Source organism: Caloenas nicobarica, chromosome 3 (genome assembly GCF_036013445.1).
Source record: "Caloenas nicobarica isolate bCalNic1 chromosome 3, bCalNic1.hap1, whole genome shotgun sequence".
Taxonomy (NCBI): Eukaryota; Metazoa; Chordata; class Aves; order Columbiformes; family Columbidae; genus Caloenas; species Caloenas nicobarica.
Window position 1 is genome coordinate 99787498 of NC_088247.1, and position 24972 is coordinate 99812469.

General features: G+C 36.1%; 1 protein-coding gene across 14 annotated transcripts in view; it reads right to left on the minus strand.

Annotated features, from left to right (window-relative positions):
- The window catches only part of ESRRG (estrogen related receptor gamma), a 387444-nt gene that overhangs the window by 52471 nt on the left and 310001 nt on the right, over positions 1 to 24972 (minus strand). For all 14 annotated transcript variants that reach the window (XM_065631563.1, XM_065631562.1, XM_065631557.1 and 11 more), the window contains one exon: positions 11 to 121. In XM_065631563.1, the coding sequence (XP_065487635.1) occupies positions 11 to 121 (111 nt within the window). The remainder of the gene's footprint in view (positions 1 to 10; positions 122 to 24972) is intronic.

Consider the following 24972-nt stretch of genomic DNA (forward strand, 5'->3'; position numbering starts at 1 on the left):
GTGTACTCACATGGCTTTTTTGCTGGCTGAACTAGCTGAGGGTTCAGGTATGGGCTATTCTCTGCATCTATTCTGCGCTTGTACTTCTGGCGACCTCCACGTACTCTGTCTAGGCGGACACCTACATTGGGAAAAATAAGCAAACATGTAATTAAATATATTACGAGGATGCCTTTCAGGTAACAATCTTCTATCTCCTTCTATCTCCTGCCTTCCAATATTTATTTAAAATGTATGTTTAAGTCAAAAGATTAATTTTAGAAAGCAAGGGAAAGCAGCACTGCAAGTATTTGCAAGTTGGTTAGATTTTCACACATGCAAGACTAAGCGTACAACATAATTTCCTGTTCATTTAAAACCATTTGTTCATTTTTACATATTATTAAAAACAGCTAACGAGTTCAGTTTCCATTTGAAAGACTCTGATCTTAAGTTGTCTTTGCCAGAAGCGGAAGTTCAAAGCTGTAATGAACACCATGGATACACAAGGCTAACATTACGAGTAGAGAAGTACAGAGATTTAGAACTTCAGAACCTATGGGTGCTGTATACCATTTAGATAGTCAAAACCAATGCTTTTAATTATCATGGACTAACATGGCTAGACAACACATAGTAAGTATCCTTAGTAAAATAAGAACATATATGTTGCGTAAAGACCCGAAATGGTTCATGAAGGTTTGAAAGAAATTGTGTGGATGCTCATTGAGATGTCATTTATGATGAATTATAATTTGTGTTCTACCTCCAAATTGTTCATTGCTTCAGTAAAGCATTCTGCTACCTGTTTTGTACGGATATATAGGAATTTAGCTTCCTGAAACAAGCTATAGCTGCTCTCATATAAAAAATGAAAAAATGAAGGGGAAAAGAAAATAAGGTAGGTCCTATAAAATAATGAAGTATTTTTATTTCCTTTGGACTCACCCAGGCAGATTTCCAGACAACCAGGATGAATGTCAGTGTAACCAAGTAGTAACATAACACTGAAGTTGAAAATCTCAGCACATATGCAGGGCAACAGGACAAGTAATACCAAGTGCAAAATTTGTCCCTTATGACAAGGATTTAACTCGACAAGAATGCGAGGATGCATTACATATCAGTGATCCCTGAGAGCAATGTAATACAGTGCAGCTCACTTCCTCACTTTTCATTGTCTATTTTAGCTGTCCTCCCTCTCTTTATCTCTCCTATTGCCATTATTTTGCCCCACTCTACTCCTTCCCATCTCCCTGTTCTCTCCCTTGCAGGAAATACCTCCAGAACTGGCTTCTGCACTGCAGAGAAGCCACCACCAAAGCAGTTACAGTTTATGCGCACAGCAAGAACAACACAGCACCGAGCTGGCGAGCTGCCCATGAACCTGACCCAGGTAACACAGTCTAGTTACCAGGAAATATCTTTCATCCTCAAAAACCAAAGAGGATTGAATGGGTTTTGATGAAGAAAAGCAATTTTGCTAAACAGCCAGAAACCCAAGGCCAACTCTTGTTGGTTTGGTTTTGTTTCTTCTTAATTTCTGGCCTTTTTTTTTGTTTTTCTTCCCTGTTCTATCTCCTTCTCTCTAAGCTGGCATTAAAAAAACCCACAGCAGAAGCCTCACTAGCTGAACCAAGGAAGACAGCAGCTTACAGACCCAAGTCTGCACTCCTCTACCAGCAGGGAAGGTTTTGCGTGCATGGGGTTCTCATTCACCCAGATGGACTGTTGGTATCTATGAAGGTTAGTAACACAGGAGACACTTGGCTGAAGTGTCTGTAAATACAGTGCAGTGAATTGTATACAACAGTGCTCAATAGTTTTTGCTCACCAGGAAAGTGGATAGTCATCACCTGTATTTAACATTGACATTTCATTTGGTTTACTGCAGAAGACTGCTTATTTCATTCCCTCAAACTCAAGAAGTACATTTCTCACTGTATGTTAACAATTATATTTTTGTGAATCGCACTATATAAATAACAAAACCAATGAACCGCATACCCAAACAGGTCAGTGTATAATCACAAACGAAATCTTATCTATGTTATTTACCTCTTTCAGTACCAAATTTGTGACCTATTTGTGGGCTAAGCTATCTTACAAAATTTATAGTGATCCAATCATAAAAGCATAGTTATTTTTGTCTTTTAAAATTATACTTACAAACGCATGAACTACAACAACACCTCAAAAATTGATAGTCAAAAGCTTTTCAGAGTTAATGATGATGCAGTATTCCCTACCCTTGAATTGGGAGTTTGAGCTACACCTGAAGCAAATGCCATCCAGGACAACACACAGCTATAAAAACATATAGCAAAAGACAAAGTTTGACAGTTGAATATTCAGAAATAGGCAGAGAATTAGAACAAGCCACATGCAATATCGGTGGGATTATGAAAAAGACTGCCCAGCGATTGAAGAAAAATAGACAGAAAATGATTTCTGCATAATTCAGATGCCATCCTTCTTTCTGCTGGGGAGCAGATTTCATAGTGATAAAAGATGGATAGCATCAGATAGAAGTATGTTTAATCAAAAAGTAATGGAACTGAAGCTTAAATTAAAATAATATCAATCTACCAAGATGAGCAATTTTTTACCTCCTTTGCATTTGCCAATATACACACTCAAGCCATGCACATACTCAATGGAAGGAAATACAGATGAATATCACAATAGCAAAGTTATACATAGATCCATGTATTCACCTAGTATACATAGCTATACCTATAAATACAGCTACTTTCTTTTGTAAAAAGAAAAAATATAATTCTAAATAACTAGAGAGTAACAATATTATACGTTTTAAAATTACCTAAATCTATAATTTAACTTATTCCAAGATGAAAACATTTTTGATAGCGTAATATCAACAGAATATAAATTAGAGGTTTATAACCCTTTCATTAAAACTGATATAGAGTTTATAATAATTTTAGCTCCTTAGCTTTCCTTGTTCCTAGTACCATTACAAAGTGGGTATTTTAGAACAAATTCCTGATAAATTAACATACCCTAAGTGGTGTTTTGACTCTCAACACTCTTTACAGAAGTAAACACAATGCAAAACACCATTTAAGAGCGTACATGCACCTGATATTCCATAAAAACCTGGAGTCTGGCAGACGGCAAACTGAAATCCATAGGTTCCTGTGTATATGCATGCATTTTCCCCTGTTGCTCCTATAGCTTGCATGAGAGAATTCATTACGTAAAGATATTGTTATCTGCTCTCAAGAGAGTAACAGCTTATGTCTTCTTTGTTAGGGAAGAAAGAAAAACAATGTTGTCCGCAAAGATATTCATTTGCTGTGGGAGGGGCTTAACATCTCGATCACAGAGGTAATTGCCATAATTCAACACATACTCTATACTCAGACAATTACAGTGGATATCGTGGCATTTAGCTACGGTACAGGGCAAAGTTAAGTAGACCTCTACTTTAATTCTGCTGTGCATGTGGCTTGCCAGTCTTCAGCAACTCCATTCACGCATCCTATCAGACCTCAATCATCAAGTGCAAAGAACGATATCCACCCCGCCTACATAAACTGATGGCACATCTCTGAATGAATTGCACCTTGTATATTATCACTACATTTTTTTAAGGTCAAATAATCTACTAATGTCACTGAACACAAGCAAGTTGATTCTCTGCATTCCCCACCACTGAGTTTCATTTTAAAATTCTTCAACAGAAAAACAAAAGCCCAAATGAGAAAAACAGGGATGACCACAGGGCCTCCAATGTCGTACAAATAGAAAGAACAGGCCTGCTACCAGTCATGAGACGATTTCAACAGTCAAGTGCAACACACTCACTTTATACCTTAGGGCAAGTAGGACTCACAAGCTCATCTGTTCAGGAGTGATGGGTAGTCACACATTTTGACATAATTTACAAAGCTCAGAAGATAAGGATTAGACTAGGACTGTAATATATGGAGAGATGGAAGCTATGTAAATCAACGCAATAGCTGCTTTTTAAAAGGCAGCAGTTACATATACTAATCCAATTTCTCCAGCTGGCCTTGAGAAATAAAAATGGCCTCGTAGTTACTAAACAGGCTTCTACAAAAAAGGTTCACCTCCTTGTTCCTCACACAATCTTTCCATTACTTTCTATCAATACTTACCAACACACAACAAAACGAATATTTACGCTTACGCTAAAGTGAAAGTGTTCACATAGTCTTGCACAGAAATAACCAATGTACACAATGAGCTACTCACCAGGTACTTCAATCTAAACAACCTTAACATAAGTAAACCTGAAATCTCTTAATTTTCTCTCTATTTCCTCCCTCACCAACAGACACAATTATTCCTTTTCTGTAGTCCTTTTCCCGCACTGCCTTGAACACCTTGTGTGGGACAAGTACCCCACTGCAACTGGTGCAACAACTTACCAGAGATTGCCCTTACCCCTGTGTATCATTCTGTTTGCAATTCAGGTCCTCAGTATGATCACTGTATTTAAGAGCATCATCTACTTTTCCATACAGATCCAAGCCATATCCACTATCTATTCCTTTATAACCTACCTCTCTTCCTGTTTCCCATTCCCTCCTTCTCACCTCAGCTACAGGTCTCCAGTGTTAATTCGTCCACGTGTTCCACAAACATTCTTGGCCTTTCCATGGAGCTCTATACCCACAGGAAATCCCCAGGCTAACTTGAAAGGCTTTAGTCCGATCCTTCAAATCAAGACCTACCAACACCAGGACTGCCTGTAAGAAATTGCTTACTACCTATAATTAGGGATAGCTTTTAATTTTGGAAAAAAAAATAATTAACTTAAATATGAGTTAATATCTGAATAAATCAAAACTCCCTCTCTTCCTTCCAGTATGTCAGTAAAGAACAGGTTTGAGATCAGAAACAAAGCCACAATTTTGACTTCCTATGGAAATTTCAAATACTGTGCCCCCTGCTTTAGAGATTTATGGCAAGCAGACACGTTCTACATTGATGCTGTTCTGGCAAGCTCCACCTCTAACATAGCACTCTATATATACTAAATATATACCCATATCAATTTTTGAGATCTGTAACTGGATAATGATCCTTTTTCTACAGGAGTCTGTAAGATTCCCAGCATTGTCTTAAATTTTACAGTGAGACCAGTAAAGAATGGATACCTACATAACTGCATCTTGCCAAGCTTTAGAGGAAAAAAACCCCAAACCAACCAACCAACCAACACCACACGAAAAACCCCAAACAAACCACAAACAACTTAACGACGAAACTGGAAAGAACAAAATGAATTTTAATGGCAAGCAGGTTCTGACATGGCTCTCCTTTGGGACAACATCTTGATAGTGTGTTCCAGTTCACTTGAATATACTGTGTTTATTTATAAGATTGCTGGGTAAGCTTGGGTGAATATTATAAACTCTAGGTTTTGCATTTATTCACATAGAATGGGAAAAAGTTAATTTGTCCACCACGAACACAGACAGAATGTATTTAGAGATAAGAATGCATGGTCATCTAGTAGCTCTTTAGACAATTCAGTAATCTCTATAGTTTGAGATTAGAGAAGTGTGAGGCCAGTGCATTAATCCTACAGTCTGAAACACCTGTAGTGGAAAAAATACTTCTACTGTAAACCACAAAAGACTTCTCTCAATATAGTAGAAACATGCAGGAAGTAACACAACATGAAGAAAAAGGATAATATGAGCTATTCTTTCTTCTGAATCTGTATATTTGTTTTATGTGTTGAATTAGAAAAGATGCCAGAGAGCTTCTGAAATCAGTTTATTATTTGGATAATACCATGTGCAGGTAAATATTCAGCTAGAGATGTAAAATTTGTGTCCATTAGGCAGACGATATTTTGAAAACAGAGTCCTAAGTCATCAAAGAGGATAAAAGCTATGACTCACATTAAAGCTTTCCTGATCTACAGCTGAATTAACAATTAGCAGGGGAAGGCTTTAGTGTTTTGTCTTCCGATAGCTATCTGCACTATTAAATATACTACTTAGTGTAGCACAGAAGTCTAAAAATCATCCTCCTACTTTACATTCAGTCAGTACCAAAAAGTGTTTGTTAATATAGGATAAAATTGGCTGTCTTCAAGAGGTGCCTATAAAACAATTTACTTCAGGAACCTACCCATGTAATGGAGTGAAAGACAAAACAGTGTTTATTACTTTAATATCCAACTTGCTCTGTGACTATGAATAAATTGCTTAATTTATCTGTTCCTCTGACAAAGATTTGTCAGTTTATTATTGGGAAAAAAAAAAGTATTGGGCCAATGAATATATTTTGTGAATTTCTCAGGTTGAAAAATCTGAAGAGAAAAATATTGCTTTTGTAAAACAAGTGTTTCAAACCGATGTTTCATTTCATATATTGCTCATGTTTAATAATTAAAAATGTTTCTGGGCAACCAAATGCAAGTAACGTTTTGGAAGATCCATTTTTTTCTTGGAAAGAGAAGGCCAGATTTTGGCAAAGGAACTGAAAGAAAAAAATTCTCTTTGGTTAAAGCTCAGAGGTTTTTTCTTCAGTTTCACAAAAGAACTGATAAAAGTGTTACTTACACAGCTCAGTACTCAACCTCTCTTGAAAGGAACATTAAGTTTGCATGAACTAATCATCCCCACACCTAATTTTTGTACACTCTCATTTATGCATTTAAACATAAAAGAACATGCATAAAATCCACTTAAGTTTTCCCATGCAAATGAGATTTTGTGTAAATAAATTCTATTATTTCTTAGTACAAATGATTTCCATTGAAGAACAGTCCATAAACAAAGATGCTCACATGAAGAAAATGTGGCACAAAATGTTTAAAAGTACTGCCATTGCTTTACATTTTTAATGGTTCCATATGAAGCTAAGTATCCTACTCTGTGACACTCACAAATACAAATTAGGTCACACACAACAGGTGACAAGTTTTAATTGAATGTCTTCTGTCTGCAATTCTGACAAAAGGTGAATGGAAATAAATGAGTCTGGCAAGACAGCCCTGAGCCTTACAATACCCAATATCTCATTATTCTTAAACAGCTATCTATAAACTGATGCTGACAAGCCTTGAACCTTTTATTTCTGTTCACAAAGAGGTGAATGTGCAGAAAGGAGAAAAAAAAAAAAAAGAAAAACAGGACAGCTCCTCTGTTGCATTAAACATGCAATACCCACTACTAGCTCCCAAATATTATAAAATAATACCTATTACACTTCACATAAAAACATATTAAAAAATCTCTTTATTTTCTGGAAGAGATACACTTTATGCGCTCAGTTCCCAATGCCTAAATTCGATATTTTCTGAGTATTACACTTCCAGAATTTCATTAGAATTATGCTAGACTTACTGATTTTAAAAAGACCAAAATTAGGCAACTGTTAAATACAGGCTACAAAACTTCCACTTCTTTTCCTTCACTTTTCCTTAGTGAGGAAGAGCCTATGTTGCAGCAAAATGTGCATATTTGTAAACTGGAAAAAAAGGAAAAGTGATGCGGAACTAAGACTGTAAATACATAAAGCCCTGATGTTTCTGAAACAAAACAGTTACCATCACATAATACTTCTCTCCACATCACCTGGATTACTAATATACTTATAACTAGGGTGCAGTGCAAAATACGACAAAAGCTTTTATGAATAACACAGAAAATTCTGCTGCTAATTGCACCATTAAATTTCACATCAATGTGCTTATGTATCATAACCATACCATATAATAGCATATGCCTTATTTTTTAATTACGCGTATGTCCTAGGACAAGGTGTAAGAATAAAAATATAGGCAATCTATCACTAACTAAACACCATAGCTCTTACCTTAATTTATTTAAATATAGTTACACAAGATGCTGTCTTGTTTCAGAGTTCAAATTACAACCAACTTAATGAAGTGGAGCTTGCTGGGCTGTAAAGTCATTACTGCATCAATACACTTGTAACCATTACTTTAAGGTGACAAGCTCAGACTGGGAAAGTCAGCTTGGCTGACGATCCAAGGAGAGGGCATGGAATGCCAAGAGACAGCAAGGTCAAAAAGCTGGAGCAAGGCCATACCAATGCCTGAAGGTCAAAAGCCAGCCTTTATTCCAGATCTCCTCTCCAAAGCTTATAAAGAATTCAAGAGCTATGCTAGTGACAACTCTAATGGAAAAGAAGTCTAACTGAAGTTCTGGACCATTTGCTGGCAGCTCTCAAGAGAGAGATGGGAAGATGGAAATGAAATGCTTTATAGTAATCGGACTGTGAAGTACTGGTAGCATGAATCAAGATTTCGATACCCTTTTCAGATACAATAGTGTGCAGTTTCACGATATTTCCGTTAGTGACTTGGACGATGTGGGATTCTGGAATTAATCTGAGATCCAGAAGTCACAGGAAAGTTCTTAATAATGTGAGTTGAAACAGTTATATACATGTATAAAATCATACCGCTTCTACTGGGACCAAGAAAAAGCTTGCTTAGAATTAGGATTTCTGTCTAGAGGAAGTGATGTCATCTTGCTGGAACAGGATCAGAAAAAACTAAAGGATTGCTCTCATCACACTAGAGCTTTAAAACAGATGTACAATTCATTGAAATATTAAAAGTTCTTTACCCTAAAACACATATTCCCTAAGCTCCTTTCCTTTCATTCTGTTTTCTTCTCTTTTGGTTTTTGTTTTTTGTTTTGTTTTTTCCTTTGGGACAAAATCCTTCTCACCTTCCTGAAGAAGCAGTCAGTCTGTACTGAGCTAAACAGTACAGGAGTAAGATGAATAAAATTTATTTTTCAAATTGCACTCATCTGGCAAAGTAAGAGAGACTTATCTTTTCAGTTAAGGTGGCTTTATACTGCCAGTTAAGTCTAAAATGCCTTAGTGCAAAAATATGTGTTCTCACACAATTTTGGAGTTCTCCAAGGCTTATCTGTGGAAACACCGTTTTGACATTGTCTTTTCTCTTAGGACACCCACAACAATACTATCTCTGCAATCTTTCTCATATTTATGTATTGAGAAAGGAAGAACTACACTTTTGGTGGTGAAGCGCTATGCAATTCTTCCCTGCTTTTTTTATTCTTTAAAGAGGAGGACAATGATTTGTGGAACCTCATCAATTTCACAATTCATCCTTCGAGCTTCCTCAAAAGGTATGGCAGAATTCTGAACTCATTCCCTTTATCTTCTGCACCCTATTTTATGGCACTGCAAAATCTAGACCAGGTGGCACAATGGGAAAACAGCCCAAGGAGCTCACACCATGTCTCAGCCTCTGGTCGCGGCTACATAACTTTTAGGAGCATTATATTTTATCATGCTTTATAGTCTAATTTATCATTTTTACCTATCCAGAAGACTGTATTGGGAACTAGAATACTCAGAGTAACTTAATGAGTGCATACCAGCCTGGTGCCATAAAAAAATAGGGTACTTTTAAACCCAAGCATCAACATTATACGAAAATGTGAGCTTGGAAAATATGAGAGATGTTCTTACATTTTGGCTTTACTTTGCTGCCAAAGTACGAGCATTTTATCTTTTGTATTGTTATTTTGTTAGCAATTTATTTTTTCATTCAGGATTAGATAGGAGTTACACAACAGAGTTTCATTTGGGGTCTTCCAAGTACTCTTGCTGTACAATTACAGGATAATTCTAACTTCAAGATAAAAGAGGATCTTATGTTACTAGTTTCAGGTGCCTTTGGCAAACAACATGGCTTTTCTGTACTTTGCTCTTCCTGTCCACGCACTGTAACTTTCTGTTTCTTAACATTCTACCTGCTACAAGAGTAAAGTTCAACAGTGGCTTATATGAGTTCATAGTGCAGATAGCCACATTTTATGACTCTGAGAAATGCGAAATTCCTAATTCCTGGTTCCTGCTCCCTTTCTGACCTCTCTGTCTGTTGCCTACTTTAAATAAGGGAATCTTTATCTGCTACTTATGCAAGAAAAAAAACAGAGATCTAGGTTAATATGTTCAGACTGGAAGGTACTGACATACCACATCACAGCATCTTCCCGTGCAGCATTGCTCCTGCCTCAAAATGTCCAAGTTAATGCAGAAGAATAAATTTATGGTTTTTGTTTGTTTGTTTCACTACTTGCAGTGGGTTAAAGTGGTGATTGTTCAACGACAAAACTAGAACTTCAAATTTCAGGGGCTAGATGGCCATCAAATCAAGACATAGCATAACAAAATATAGAAAATAATGTAAAACCCCCATGTGGTCAAATTGCTTCCTATTAGCATTATCTTGTTGTTGAAAGGTGGAAACATCTATTATGGCTTCTGGAGGTGGAAGGTAAAAACATTCCAATGTGTGCAACTTAATGAACACTGGGAAAAAAAGCACTCAGGAAGAAAGTATTTGTTTTTTTCTCAAAAAGAGTTGGGTAGTAGTGTATCTAATGATGAGTATAAAGGTTAAGTCTGTAAAAAACCCTGATAATTTACTCACAAAATTGTATCCAGTAATAAACAGAAAAATAAATTAATTAGACAAACACTTTACAAACAGTGTTCTATAATTTCTGGTCACGACAGTAACAATTTCAGGAAGTCTTGAACGATCATTAGTACAGAATATTTTCATCTACAATGTGCTACAATTAATCTGAAAACTATCTTCTGTCCCCGCTACCCCCCAGGTATTAAGGAATGTTACTGATGTGCCCTTAATATTAATTCCAAATGTTTACTCAGAGGCTAAATACAGTAAACTGATTTTTACTTCAGAATTAAAGCAGAGGGAAAAGAGGCTGTTATTATGCAATAGTGTATTTCTAAGAGAATGGTGCTTTATCATAGCTCCTCATGGTACAAATTTATTTGTGTCTGCACATACATTCTTACATACATGAAAAGTGTTCAAAGTCAGAGACTAACCTGGTTCATCAAATTAGGATGTTGTAACATTAAATCCCCAGTGTGTGTTTGATTAAACATCGCCTGTTTTTGAGCTTGTGAGTGATCCACTCAAAACTGCCTTGCCAGGAAGGGATTTTATAAATGGCCGTTACCGAGGCTCACAATTCCATCCACAGAACTCTTCTCAAGAAATAAGTATTTGTATTTTAAACAAAGTATCACAGTGTACAAACATATGCCCCAACATTTTCCAGAATATTGAGAATACTGCAGATATCAGGGGGTTGAAGGGATGCCATCACCTCAGTTAAAGCCTTCACATTTTTAAATAGATACTCGTATATTTACATAACGGTATGAAACAAGTGTTTTTTAAAAAATGTACTTTGTCTTTATGTTATATTTCCCCTATATCAAAGAATCCTGCATACATGAGAATCAGAAAGTGAAACTGGGCAGAAAACAAAACAAAAAATTAATTAATCGGCTTCTGATGCTAAGGTTAAGTGAGGGGCAAAACAGCTAATAAAATTTTTTAATTATTTAATTTTATGATGGAAGACTCGAGTCGTTCAATTGAATCATACAGGCAGATCTATGCAGTATGTAAAAGTATCAGATCTGGTGAATCACTGTAAGATTAAAAAATGCATACAATTTTTTGAATCTTCTAATGTTCACTCTTTTCCCTTAACACAAAAATGACTGAAATTTTCCTCTATATACATATTTTTAAAAATCCTTAGATAATATCTGGCTTTACCAGGTAAAGCCTGAAAAGAACACTAGATTAAATTTTTACAGTTCCTATAACAATTGTATATTTTCTGTGTTCTGTCTTGGTAAAGCAATGGAAAAGAAAATGAAACACAAGGAGTTAACAGGCACAGGCAAAGTTCTGTGGACATAAACAAAAAAAATCTACGTAAATCTTAGTTCTGAATTTTAAGTATTCTCCTGAACACATTTAACATTTCGTCCATGCCCAGAGTGTAAGTGATTTATACATTAGCTCGTATATCCTGCTGGTCTCATAACCTGATGCACTGCCCAGCACACTGGAGTGACGGGGTTATCCTGTTTGTGGCCTCTGCAGCTCATCGCAAGGTAACGCTTCAGCAATTAATGGAAAGTTTATTAGCAACACCACTTTATTGATACTACTGCTAGAGGCTTTCCATACAAAAGCATAATGGTTAGTCTGTGTATCGATGATTTTTCCATAGTTAGCACTAGGAGTGGATCAGAGTTAATGCAGAAAATGCCAGTTGAAAAACAATTATAGTGTGCTCGGTGTTTTCCAGCCTTTTTGACTGTCCATAATGTTACGCACAATTAATACTACAAGGTAAATTGATTTCATTTTAACAAAACACAATAAATTCTGAAACAATTAGACAATATACTCTGATTATAAAATGCCTCTGCTCTAAAACAGAAAACAGTGACAATTTTCTTCTAATCTCATAGGTAATGTTGGGCCTTTGGGAAACGGGTTAATAAATTCTAGTTTTCTAAACCGGGCAGACTGATTTACGACAAACTTCCTCCATTACAGTTATAGTAGATGTCTATCAAATTGCTTATGAGAACAAATTTATGGAAAATATCCAAGAGTAATGCTTTGTTCTTATTAAAATACATGAATATGTATGCAATTTTAGCCAGACTAAATGAACCAAACAAAAAGGAAAAAAAGGTCAACAATTGTTGTCATGAAAGTTTTCCTCTTCCATAAGAAACAACTCCTTCCTGTTAAAAATGTCTTTATATAAAAGATATTTGTCTGAGGAGAACAGTTTTGTTAAAATTGTAATGGCGACTGAAGAAAAACTGTACAAAGTGTACAAGGGTATGTTAATACAAGTAATTCGGTGACATAATTACATAAATATTATTTAAAAGAGGAAATACACCATAAAATTTCCTCATCCCCAGGAACTATTTTCCTATAGAATTTTAACAGATGCAGAATTTAAAAGAAAAATAATTTCGTTTTAAGTCAATAATTCCTGACAAGCATGGTCTGTTTAAATTGGCACATGCTTACCCTTCTGAATGCAGATCTCAATGGGAATATTCGCCATGTGCAACCCTAAGCACACACAAATTTTATTTTTCTAGGGGCGATAAAACCAATATTTATCAAATAGGAGACCAAGGTCTTCTCACTCAATGCATTGCAAATCTAGCATAATTCTACTGAAGTCTGTACGTTTCTCCAGAATTACTTGTAAGAGCAGGAAGAGCAAACAATTTTCTTTCATGGACTTTGTATTTTTGCCAAGTACTGTGTTCCGTTCTTCTTTCTCTCCTATTTTTCTCCCAAAGTTCCCTTCCCCTCATTAAAACATATACACTGGATCCATTCTTTCTTTTTTCTTTTAAACATACAACTATACATTTCTACCTGGATTTCATTCACTTGGACTGTGAGATACAGTTTAAAAGACATTAAGGATAAACAAGAGCAGAATTTACTGGGTAAAAAGATGACAGGTTATGTACAAAACAACCTAATTAAACAAAACCACACACAGAAACCTAGATAAACATTTCAGGATATTTATAACTAGCACCCACAAAACAAACGTGTGTAACCCTCTCACAAGGATAGTTTTTGAGTAGCATAATCATGAAGTGCACATACAAGTAAATCCAAAATCGTGTTTGTGACATCCACTGCAACGTCCAAGTCTCTTCTCATTGTCATACTGTTAGTGCAACGATGAGAAGAGACTTACCATACTAGTTCACTGTAAGACTCAGTAATAATGGAATTATATTTCATCTTCATCAGAAATCCCAAATTTCAAGCAGAAAGAGCCTCGCACATATTATGAAACACCTTTTCCAATGTCCCCTTCCATGAAACATAGTGCCTTTCATCTATTACTGTGTATGTTCCTCCTGCCATATTTGAACAGGGGGTTCTTTTAGCTATTCTTTTCTTTTTCCGTCTTTTTTTTTTTTTTAATTGAAAAAATAATTAGGAATTAATAAGAATACTGTTCTTTCACCTTCAGAAGCAATAATTTCAACAGAAGTTTTCCTAACATTGTTTTGCAATTTTAAGTTCACTTTCTGGGTATTTTAAATACTTTTCCTGGTCAAAATATATAGAATAGTTCACACAAGCTTTTACTTGAAACTTTTATACACATTTGCTATTGTATTAAAGACATTAAAATTCTTAGGTCAAGAGAGGACAACCACAGCTTAAAATATTAATGCAATGTGGAAATAAAAGACATGAAAAATATTTACTCGACACTATTGCCAAGAGTATCAGAAATGCTCTTAGCATAATTATAATTTTGTTTTAAGGCTTCTTTAGTTCCCTTGTAAATCAAATTAAGAAATTATAATCTATATCTAAAGGAAAGATACATTGAATTTGTTTTTATTACTAATTCTTCTTTTTGCTCTGACCAAAGACAGCACAGAAGAAACAAATGCACATATATATGTAAGTTCTAACTTCTTAACAGGATACAAAGGGCAGTCAAATTGTTCTTGAATATAGATGAGTTCCCTGGGTCCTGTGAGTTCCTCATGAAAAAACGTAATTGCTGTCATGTCTGTGATCGGGGAAACAGACACAGGCTTAAAGGAAAAGGAGATGACAAGATCCATAATGTGCTGCAGCAAGTGCATTTCTCTTTCACCAGCAGGAACTCTTCAGAGGGTGATCACCAAAGGCTGGTGTGCTTTGTACATCACGGTGCAACTTGAGCAAATAACACTGCATTGCTTAATCATTAATAAAAGCCAAGAGTCAAAATCCCTTACTCATTCTTTTGTCCTGCCTTACATAGGTAATCCTTCCATAGAAACACAGGGAACTGAACACGAAGAAGTAAAAGTCTTGAGAGCTCTTGGCAAATAAAGTCTCTGTGTAGTCCAGTTTTCAGCATTTAGATTTTGCTCATCCCTGACACCTCCAGATTACTCCCATAGGATCCAAAATTATACCTGGGAGTGTCCTTTAAGCAAAACAAGCCTGTTTCTTCCTCTTCTTCTCTTTGACCTTACAACTTTCTCTTTGCACCAGAACCTCCCTCTGCAATGCGCTTGCTTTGTTCCAGAAGGCATTTTGATCTTGAGGTCAAATTTGGATCCATTTTTAGATGTTCAAGTTTTCTTTTTCTTTTTTTTTTTTTTACTAATTTTAATCTGCACTAGATATATTCAGAAGAATGGGATAAAAATGAGCAGAGTTCTGAACGAGAGAGCACAGCTTATTGCATTAATATAATGACATAACGTGAATAAGATCTTGCCTGTATTTTCAAAGGAAACTGATTCCAACTTTTTTCCTCTCAGCCTTAACTTAATTAACCTGCAAAAAAGAAAGGAACTGACCATTGAAGAACATGCCTGTAAGTATGCTTATATCCAGCAAAAGTGTACGTCAGTTATAGGAAACACCAATATGTTTTCTGGGAATAGTCAGCCATATCATTTATTGGAGAAAATCAAAACAGATGGCACTGAGGATGGATTCTATGAGGAAGGTCTTTGGGATTGAATATGAGACATTTTTTAATCAGTGATCTCAATGGTCTTAACAAATCTGATATTTTCTGATCCTGTTTCTTAAGGTTTTACATGTATTTCCCATTCGCTGACATGGGAGATTTATGTGAACATTGTACACCCTGGCAATGCTCAGGAACATTTGTTTCTTGAATTGAGGCAGGTTTTAGAAACTGTAACACAATTCATTTTTTACTGCCTTTTCCCTATTTTACAGAGTTATTTTCCACTTGTCATGCCGTTGTGTCAGAGGTGGTGTGGTACAGTGGATTGATACCTCTTTATTATTCTCTCCAGTTTGCGCCTTTCCTTTAAGATTGCTCACTGATCTTCTTTTCAAACTATCTATGAAGAGTAGAGGTAAGTAAACTTCTCTACTTTGTGCCAATTTTGTGTGGGGTCTGTTGTTCTCTCAGTGGTGGTACATATATTTCTTGAAACTGGGTTAACTTGCAGTTAAACACTGAATGAATACGAAACCTGGCCAGATATCCTAAATATATCAACCCAGCAGAGTGTTAGTGATATCTGGACCTTTCAATTATGAGCAAAAAGCAAAAATTAGAACATACTGCAGAATTTAAATTGAGAATCTTATCTTCGTCTAGTCCTTTTCACATTCAGAGTGAATGTTTGTACAACTTCTAATCACGTTCCACATCAAAAACTTCCTAAAGTTCAAATAAATTCAGAGGCAGAGTTCTGTCATTTTGATTGGTACTTTCCCTACATCAGAATGGTATGGTCCATTTATTTATTCAAAGCCATTTCCACAAAACGACATTAAAATACAATTAAAAATCCTCTACACAGACTTCCTGATTTTTAAAATGATCTAACTGAAAGACAGGGAAGTTCTCCTCCTACCTACATAAATATGTAAGAGTAAAAAAGCTTTCATATGCTTGTTATTTATTTGTCCTATTCCATTCTATTGCTTCTACTCTGAGGAACGCACTTTAATCTCCGTAATAAACAAAGAAATGCACTCTATACTTTATGTTTCTTAAGCCATGGAATATACCACACCACTAAGGTATACAATCCTTGTCAAAACTCCACACAGTTGGGAATTGTCACAGACAACTAAACGGATTCCCATTTCATGTGCTGGATACTATACTTAACAGCGGGAGAAGCTCCTACATCTTGTTTAAGAAAGAGAGGACATAATTTTATCTAGAGAAAATCCTTCGGCAGTACACGCATGAGAAACGCTCTATGTACTGAACTTTATAGGGAAACTGAAAAGTTTCTGTCTATCATGAACATATTTCACAACATTAAAAACGAACTAACTAAACAGGTTAACTACGGTGTACATAACGTCTGAAGTATCAGTAAAGAAATTTTTCCTGTGCTGGCAGAGATAGAAAGGGGGTCAACTTCAGCTACATGGACCAATGTTATTCATAATGAATGGACAGTTACCTGTTCAGCTCACACTGTTGCTACTGAACTGGGCCATAACCAGATGCTTTCTAGACAGCTCTCACATGTCACGCATCATAAAATGAAAGGCGATTCCAAAAGTATAACACCAAAACTGGTTAATGCATATTATTTGATTTCAAAAGCATAAAACTAAGTCAGTTTAGAAATTAGATCAGAAAACGTATCTCATTACAATTGCAACACAGTCCATCCTGCCAATGGCAAAGTTCAGTGGCGAGGCTGGTAATTCCTCCCATGAGAAGAGGTAGGGAGAGACAAAGAATTCTTTTACCTCCTTCTCATTCATCAACAGATACCACAAAAAGTTGAGTGGTTTATTTAGCTCTAGTTTTAATTTACATTATTAATGTGAGGAACCAGACTAAATACTATTTCACAACAGAGTAAGCATTGCAAAGGAACAAAACTATTGTAAAGGTGCAAAACTTCATTTAAGGCAGTGGGTTTGTGGATGTGTCCTTCCCCTCTTTCAGTTTTGACATAGAACTGTTAACGAAATTTTTAAAATTTCATTTTGATGTAGGATCAATGAAAATTGGCGCTTTTTTGCCACCCTAATATAGGATTTTAACACAGCCCATGAAAAACAGGTAAGTCTATATTTCAAGAGAAGGTTTTTCATCACACTCTATTAAGGAGCAGTTTACCTGAGGACATGCTTAAAGATCAGCGGTATGTTCCACTGTATGAAGATCTGTTATTAAAATCAGGTGATTTTATACCGTTTTCTTGACAAATGCCTGCAGTCCTTACTCAGAGAAAACTCTGACTGAAACTCCCATGTCACTAAAATCCCAACTGCAGACTTTTTCCAGGATGAATAATATTCAACATACCCTCCTAATTAATGGAAGCAGTATTACTGCCATTTATCTTTCATTGTTTTTTTTTTTTCTCAGTTACTTCTCCAGCAAAATGCACTACATTTTATTGTTAATTTCGATTAAAAAAAAGAAATTAGTCAAATCAATTACAGTCTTCTGTCAATCTCTATGGTTGAGGCGCAACCTTTAGTGTTTTAATTAAATGAAGAAACGGGCCTATTGTTTAAAGGCATTAAAGAAGGCAATTCAAAACTTGAAGTAAAGCCTTTCTAGTTTTACTGAGGGGCAGAGCTGCCTATAAAAGCAATGCAGGTCTCTATTTGAATTTCATAGCAGCTGTGAAATTTATAAGAACTACAGAAACAATTAGCTATCCATTTTTTCTTTTAGCTAAAGTACCACTAATTCTAAAGGGTTTGGGCTGTGAAGACATTCTTACCTACAAAATGTTGATGTGTGTTGCACCTTGAATGCAAAAGAAATAACACACTGGAGCAAGCTGAAAAAATCAAATATTTTACTTTCACGTTAATTATATTTTATATAGATTACATACATAAAATACTAAAGTATTATCTTAACGTAATTATACATCTAGCATCTTCATTCTATAAAAAAGTTACCCTGAGAAATCCAAATTTCAACAACAGAAGTATTTGTTGTAAATGGGATTTGACATATGTATGAAAACTGGATAAAGGGATTTTCAATCAAATTCTGTCTCCTAGCAAGCTCTCTAGTAGAGGGTTGGCACAACAGAGAATGTTGAGTAATTATCAAACTACATAATGACTCATCTTTACTTTTCCCTTTTCTGACTCATTCTTTTTTGTGATCAGCAGAGGCTTCAGCACCAAGCAAAGTTGGGACAGTATGCTGTTTACATCATCTCCCTTTTCACTCCAAACATCCCTGGGCCAAAGGGATCACCAAAGAAGCCAACCTAAGAACAACATAAAACATCATTACTCTTCCGGTTTTCCCTAAATGCTCTAGGTAGCCATCACTTCATCCCATGTACACCACGTTCCATTACTGCCCAACCTAATAAAGACTTCTGTCACAGCGATAGCTTTTCATCTTCAGAGCTCCCTTCTCCTCTCCTGATAAGGCTGTCAACTCTACTCTGTGTAAATGAGCTCATACAAACACTTTATTTTCGGCTTGTGGAAACAAAAAGGGCCACTGCTCAGCTTCAGAGCTTGAGGGGGCGGTTTTCCATCTTCAAAGCATGACCAAGGCGTTTGAAAGGGATTAAAATTAAACTGGTAAGCTTAGCTGAAATAAGAAACTTGAAGCAGGACTATTGCACTCACAAACCCTGCTTTTTCTTTAAAAGCTTCAGAAGTCCCTTAAAAATGGTTATTTTAAGCCATTTTTATTAGTGTACTCTTAAAGCTTTGGCAACTGCTTAGATAACAGTGCTAGACAGTAACCCACATTGCTATCAATAGCTGCACATAGCTGAACATCTCGCCTACAGGACAGATGGTTATCCCATCCCAGCACACTCTGTTTAAAAACATGCGAATTGCAGCTTCAGCTTCCTTATTCTAACAGCAAATAAATTAAATTTTTTTGCAATCAGTGGCATATGTTTGCATCTGTGTACAGAATGACTTGGGCCAAACCTGAATTGACATGTTTAATTCAGTGACACTCTAAGTATTGTGTGAAAATCCAATTCCAAGCACTGTTTGCTGTGCAATACAGAGACATGAAGAAAATCAAACTTTTACAAAGACTTCCCCTGCTGTTAGATTTTATACATGAAATTGGTTTCACCAGAAAGCTACTTACTATCTAATGGCCACAAACATTTGTTATGCTTTTAGAAGCTTACATAAAATGTGTCCTTAAAAACAAAGCAAATTAACTATCCACCTCTTAAAATACTTTGCTTAAATGTGAGCTGTATATGGCCAGGTGGAGAACCAAGTGAGCAGTGGCTCAGGGCACAGGTATTTCTACCATCTAACACCTGGTTCAAAATCCACTCAAAAATTATTTGCTGGTCTCATATTACTAATCTGTCCACATCAGGAACATACCACACAAGTATAACATCTTGTTCAACTCAGGATGAAGGCCCAACTAATACAGACATCTGCATTTAAAACTTACAAAAAACAGGGCTTTAAAGGAAAGATATATGGGTGTCAGGGTGGTCGTTTGCGAAAAAAACCTTGAGTTCTAGATATGGAGGTTTCCCTCAAGGTGCTCTCTACACGGTGCCATTCTTCAAGACATCAGAAATCTACTCTTACCACCTTATCACCACTGCTATTACTGTTTCCAGATTAATCATCTTCAGAGGCCTGGTGTTCCTGTTTACTGCTGAACATGGTATGTTTTGGGCTGCTCTATATAGCAAATTCCCCGTTGTTGAACAGTTTCAATGGCACAGTTTGAAAACAGAGTAAATAACATACCAGACGGAAACAAAACAGCCTTTCCCAACTGGGAATAATTTTAACATTCATAAGTATGTAATGGAGTCTTGATTTTTTTAACACTGAAGGTTACCCAGAAACTGCACATGATGATTGGAAGGCAGAATCTCCATGGCAAAACTACAGAAAATTTCTGTTAACATCTTTTTGAATAAGAAAAGCACAATGCAATCTTCCCTCTAAGAAACTTCTTGGGGAAAGAAAGGATTAGAAACGGTTATGTCCAAAGATACTACAAAACACTACAAGAAAATACAAAGCTGGCTAGGATTGAACACCAAAAAAAACATGAAAAGGAAGCTGGACAGAGATGGGCTTCCTACACCATAAATAGGGAACGGGGTTTGGGTGATGGTTTGGTTAGGTTCAAAAGAAGCAACTTCTGAAATCAAAGCCATTAGCCAAGCCAGCTGTTAGAAACTGCCTCCAGCAAAGCGCTGTATAGTAACCATGCCAGACACGCTTAGCTTGACAAGTGGATCCTTCTCTAGACACCCAACTAGGCAATCCTTGCCATTTTTTTGCCTCGATCCCATCTTCATGCTCCCTGGTGCTCTTCCCCACCACAAGCTATTTGCTATTCATGAGTATGGAATGCAGCAAAGTCCTGGAAACAGCCTGGCTAGGAAGCAACTTTATGTAAAAGCTCAAGATATTCTCACGAACCTTAGTCATGAGCATTAAGAGTCTGCAGTGGCTCTGATTGTGGGAGGGACCATGACTCCACGAACATTTCATAGAGTTGGGAGAAAAGCAGCCATTGTCATAACCAAATCCAGTAGCAAAATTAAGTGTCATGCAGAAACAACAACAAATGTTTTCTCAGTGTGAACATTTAAAACCTAATTTAAATTTTGAGTGATTTTAAGAAGTTCTGTAAATATATCCAATGAGAAATAGCTTCTGCATACCAAAATACATTGCATATTGAAAACAATACCATTAAACCTAAAGGGGTGTATGCAGGATAGATTTAGAACAAGTTCATGGCACAGTGTTGGCCTGATCTTGCTTCTGCTACTTACAGCAGATTTAAAAGTCTATTAACTTCAAAGGCACAGGACTATATTACCAAGATTTAGCAGGACCCCTTCATACACTCATAGCATCTACATAATACTACTATAAACCTACTATTCTTAATAACAAATTATATTATTAAGAACTAGGGCCTCTGGCCCCCTTGGCCAAGCCATTAATCTGTTCCTATTAGCATGTAGGGTGTCTATAATGCAGGCTGGATACAAAAACCATTAGTAGTAACTAATTGCAATTGACTAATTGATGACAAGTGACTGATCTTAATCATGTAGAAGGACTTAAGGACCTTATTTTTCCAGAAGAGAGGTACTTTTGCCACTCCAAGAACAGGTACTTGCCTTCATGGAGTTCAAAACCAGTTAGCATTGCCCAAGAATATTTAAACCACACAGTTGTCGTTTTGGATTAATATGCCATGTTCTGTTCACCTGAGGCTGTTACATCACTCTGATTCGTTACCTCATTGTGATTCATTACAACATTATGAAACTGAAAATGAAATTGTAAATCAACATTTTTTCTGTTTGTCTCAAAATAACCATCTTTCAAATACTATTCTGGACATTTAAAAGCCTGTACTTATCATCTCTTTAGTTAACATTGTTAGCACTGAGTATGTACAAACTCAACTTTTGTGTCTGCCAGGGTTCAGATTTGGTTGCTGCTGTTTGTCCCTTTTAAAAGGGAAGGGAAAACTGAACTCGTGCTCCCTAAGATTTAAATTTTTAAAATAAAAATATTTCAAGCATAACTCAAGTTAGATTATTACTGTCTCTCTTCTTTTATCATGGAAGGCTACCTCACAAAAGGAAAGCAACTACACTTCAGAATAATTTCCATGTGACTTTCTGCTCCACTGCAAAACTTTTCCACTCTTTTCCGTTTGAGAATTCTTCTTTTTAACATGGCACGCACTCCTGTTTCCTTCTGCAGCTAGAGATAGTTGAGAGCATTTAATATCTTGTTGGACGGAACAGTTGAAAAACACCTACAAGGAAACATCTTGTTGGGTAAGACACCTACAATTTCTACCATTCATTAACAGTGATGGGCTTTGAAATGGTCCTTAATCAGCACAAGGGCATTAAAGAAAACCTACAAAGAGTTGTAGTGCTCCACTAAAACTTTTGACCTAAGGCCACTAAGTACTTCGTCTTATGATAACTCTTGAGCAAAGACTGGAACATTTAGAAGGAAAAAATTCTTTCCCATCAGAACAGAGCAGGCAGCCGTATCTTCTGGGAAAGAAAAAAAAGAAAAAAAGTACTTTTAAAAATAGAAGATTAGCAGAAAGTAGATGTCATTAGGAAACAATGCAAAAAAAAAAAATTGTAGTTAACTGAAATAAACCTGAATGGTAAATCTAGGATGTTGCCCATCTAGCCCAATTCCTTTTTCTTTGGTTTGTGCTTATAAGAGATTTTGCTGGCTATCTTAATCACTTTGTATCATGCAGTAAACTTCAGAGAATAAGCAAACAGGACGCTCTCAAGGCCAGTAGCTGAATTTGGGTCAGGCTGGAAAAAATAGTTTAATGGCCTGCACTCCCTGTCTACTGAAGCTTTCTACCTAGATGGCCATACCTCTGCTGAATTACTAATAATAATGTTTCTCTGTCTCAAAAATCAAGTGGGCATTGCTTGGATTAGCAAATAATAAACTTTAGGGGAAACATATTTTTTGTAAAAATATAAGAGCATTTTTAAAAATCGCTATCTATATTCTGGCTCTGTAGCATTTTAAGTCACATATACATTTAATAAAAGTATTTACTCTAGAACTCTTACTTCAATAGTTATAGTTCTGAAATATCCCTCCTCTGCCTAGCTGCCTTTAAAAAATTACTGCACTTAGCTAGAAAAAAAAAACCCTTTCTGTTTTTTATCCCTCAACTGCTATAGTTCTCAAAGTCTTCCATATTTTCAGCTATTATTCCTTTCTTGCAAAGAGCCCACTTAATAATGTTCACTCTAACAACCTCATTTATTTTCCAGAAAATTAACTCAGTTTCAACCCTGATTAATGATTTCATCTAAATGAATCAAATTAAAAATTGAAAATTATATTTCAAAAGCCAAAGAAAAAAAAAATCGACCATTTCCAGTTAACAAATGATCCTTTCAAATATTAAAAGATGACCATGAAGAGTGCGTGATAGTAATGAAATCTAACTGGGGCCTACTCCTTATCTGGAGTTCATGAAACGGGAGAAAAGGAAAAAAAAACCTTTCTGCATTGTTAACACTGAAATCTCTTGGGATGCCAAACGGACTTCCACTTAGTCTGCCTGTAATCAGCACACCAAAACAATATGAGAATTTCAATGTTAATTAAACTGGTAGGGTTGGAGATACACCAATACTGAAGAGGGATTAGGAAAGCACATAGTACCAATAACCACATCTGTTAACAAATCCTAATCTACGAAAGAGCAATTTAACCTTCCCAAAACTGCAAATACCTAGTTACAGCCTGTCTACTAGGGAAGAAAAAGATCTTGGGCTTAAAAAATAAAAAAAAAGGTCAGCTATATTAACTGGTTATTCAGATCACCTACTGTCTTGTAAGAGAAGAGAGGTCCAACCCATTAGATCCTTGATTTGCTTACAAAAGGAAATACAAAGTTTTATTTTTACTTTCTTCTTGTACCCTTACAATTAACTTTGTTCTCACAAAAATGTCTTTTAAAAGTCACGATTATTCTACATCTTTTCCAGGTTATGGTGCCTATCAAGTAGTAAAAAGTACTCACCATTTAGAATGACATCTCATTTGAATTACAAATTTACTGATGCCGTATGAAATGTTCAAAGAAAAACTGTAACACATAACATTCATCTTGGAATTGGACCAAAGCACAGAGACTGATACTATTCCACTTTGCTATGGCAAGGAAGACGCTAGAGAAGTTTCTGCTTAACAGTTTGATTTTATGGAAGGTTCAATACTTGCATCGAGGTTGTTTCACAGTTATCTTCGTAACCATATGGAGTAACCGTATAGATGTGAGCAGGAGAACAGTATGTTTTTTGTGGATCAAGCCTCAGTGTGTATCTATGTGACACAGATGTCTCTTATTTTTCTGACCCTTAAGAAACAGATTGTTCCATTCTAATGCTTTGAGTCATGGACAACTCCAGTAGCAAGGCCAAACACATCAATGTCTCTGAAAATTTAGGAATTACCTGATGAAACTGGAGGCCAGGCCCGACAGACATGCCACAAGCTTTCCAAACAATCCTGATATACATTTGTAACCAACCTGTACATGCTGGATAATGACATCTTGGCAAAGGTGATGCTGGTATTACAAGCTATGCCAATCTGGATGCTGGTTTGGTGATGTGGACAGACTCCAAACGGGCCGAGCAAGAACTGCAATATTTCATTTCCATTATATGAATCACTGCTGAACCTAGGTTTCCACTTAAGATAATATCAAATTTACCTGGAGTGCAACTAGTTCCTCCTAATACAAAGACCCACGTTAAAGGAATAACAACAGTTGAGCTGAAAAATACACCAAAACAAGCGCAGACGTTATAAAACTGAATTTTCACACTGATGAAAAGAAACGTTACTGAAGGACTTCTAGAAACTCTTAAATTGTCCTGGTAGCTCTCTTTTGTAAATACCAAGAAAACTGTGATGGAAAATATACTTCAATATTACTAATCTTCACTGAAAAGTTGGAAATTCATGTGTTTTTGTATAAAACAGTGTTCTAATCGACTTTGGCTTTGCTGGACTGGAATATTTCATGTCAGGTCACTGTCTCAATTCACGATCCTTTTTACCCCTCTGAATTCTAGCCATTC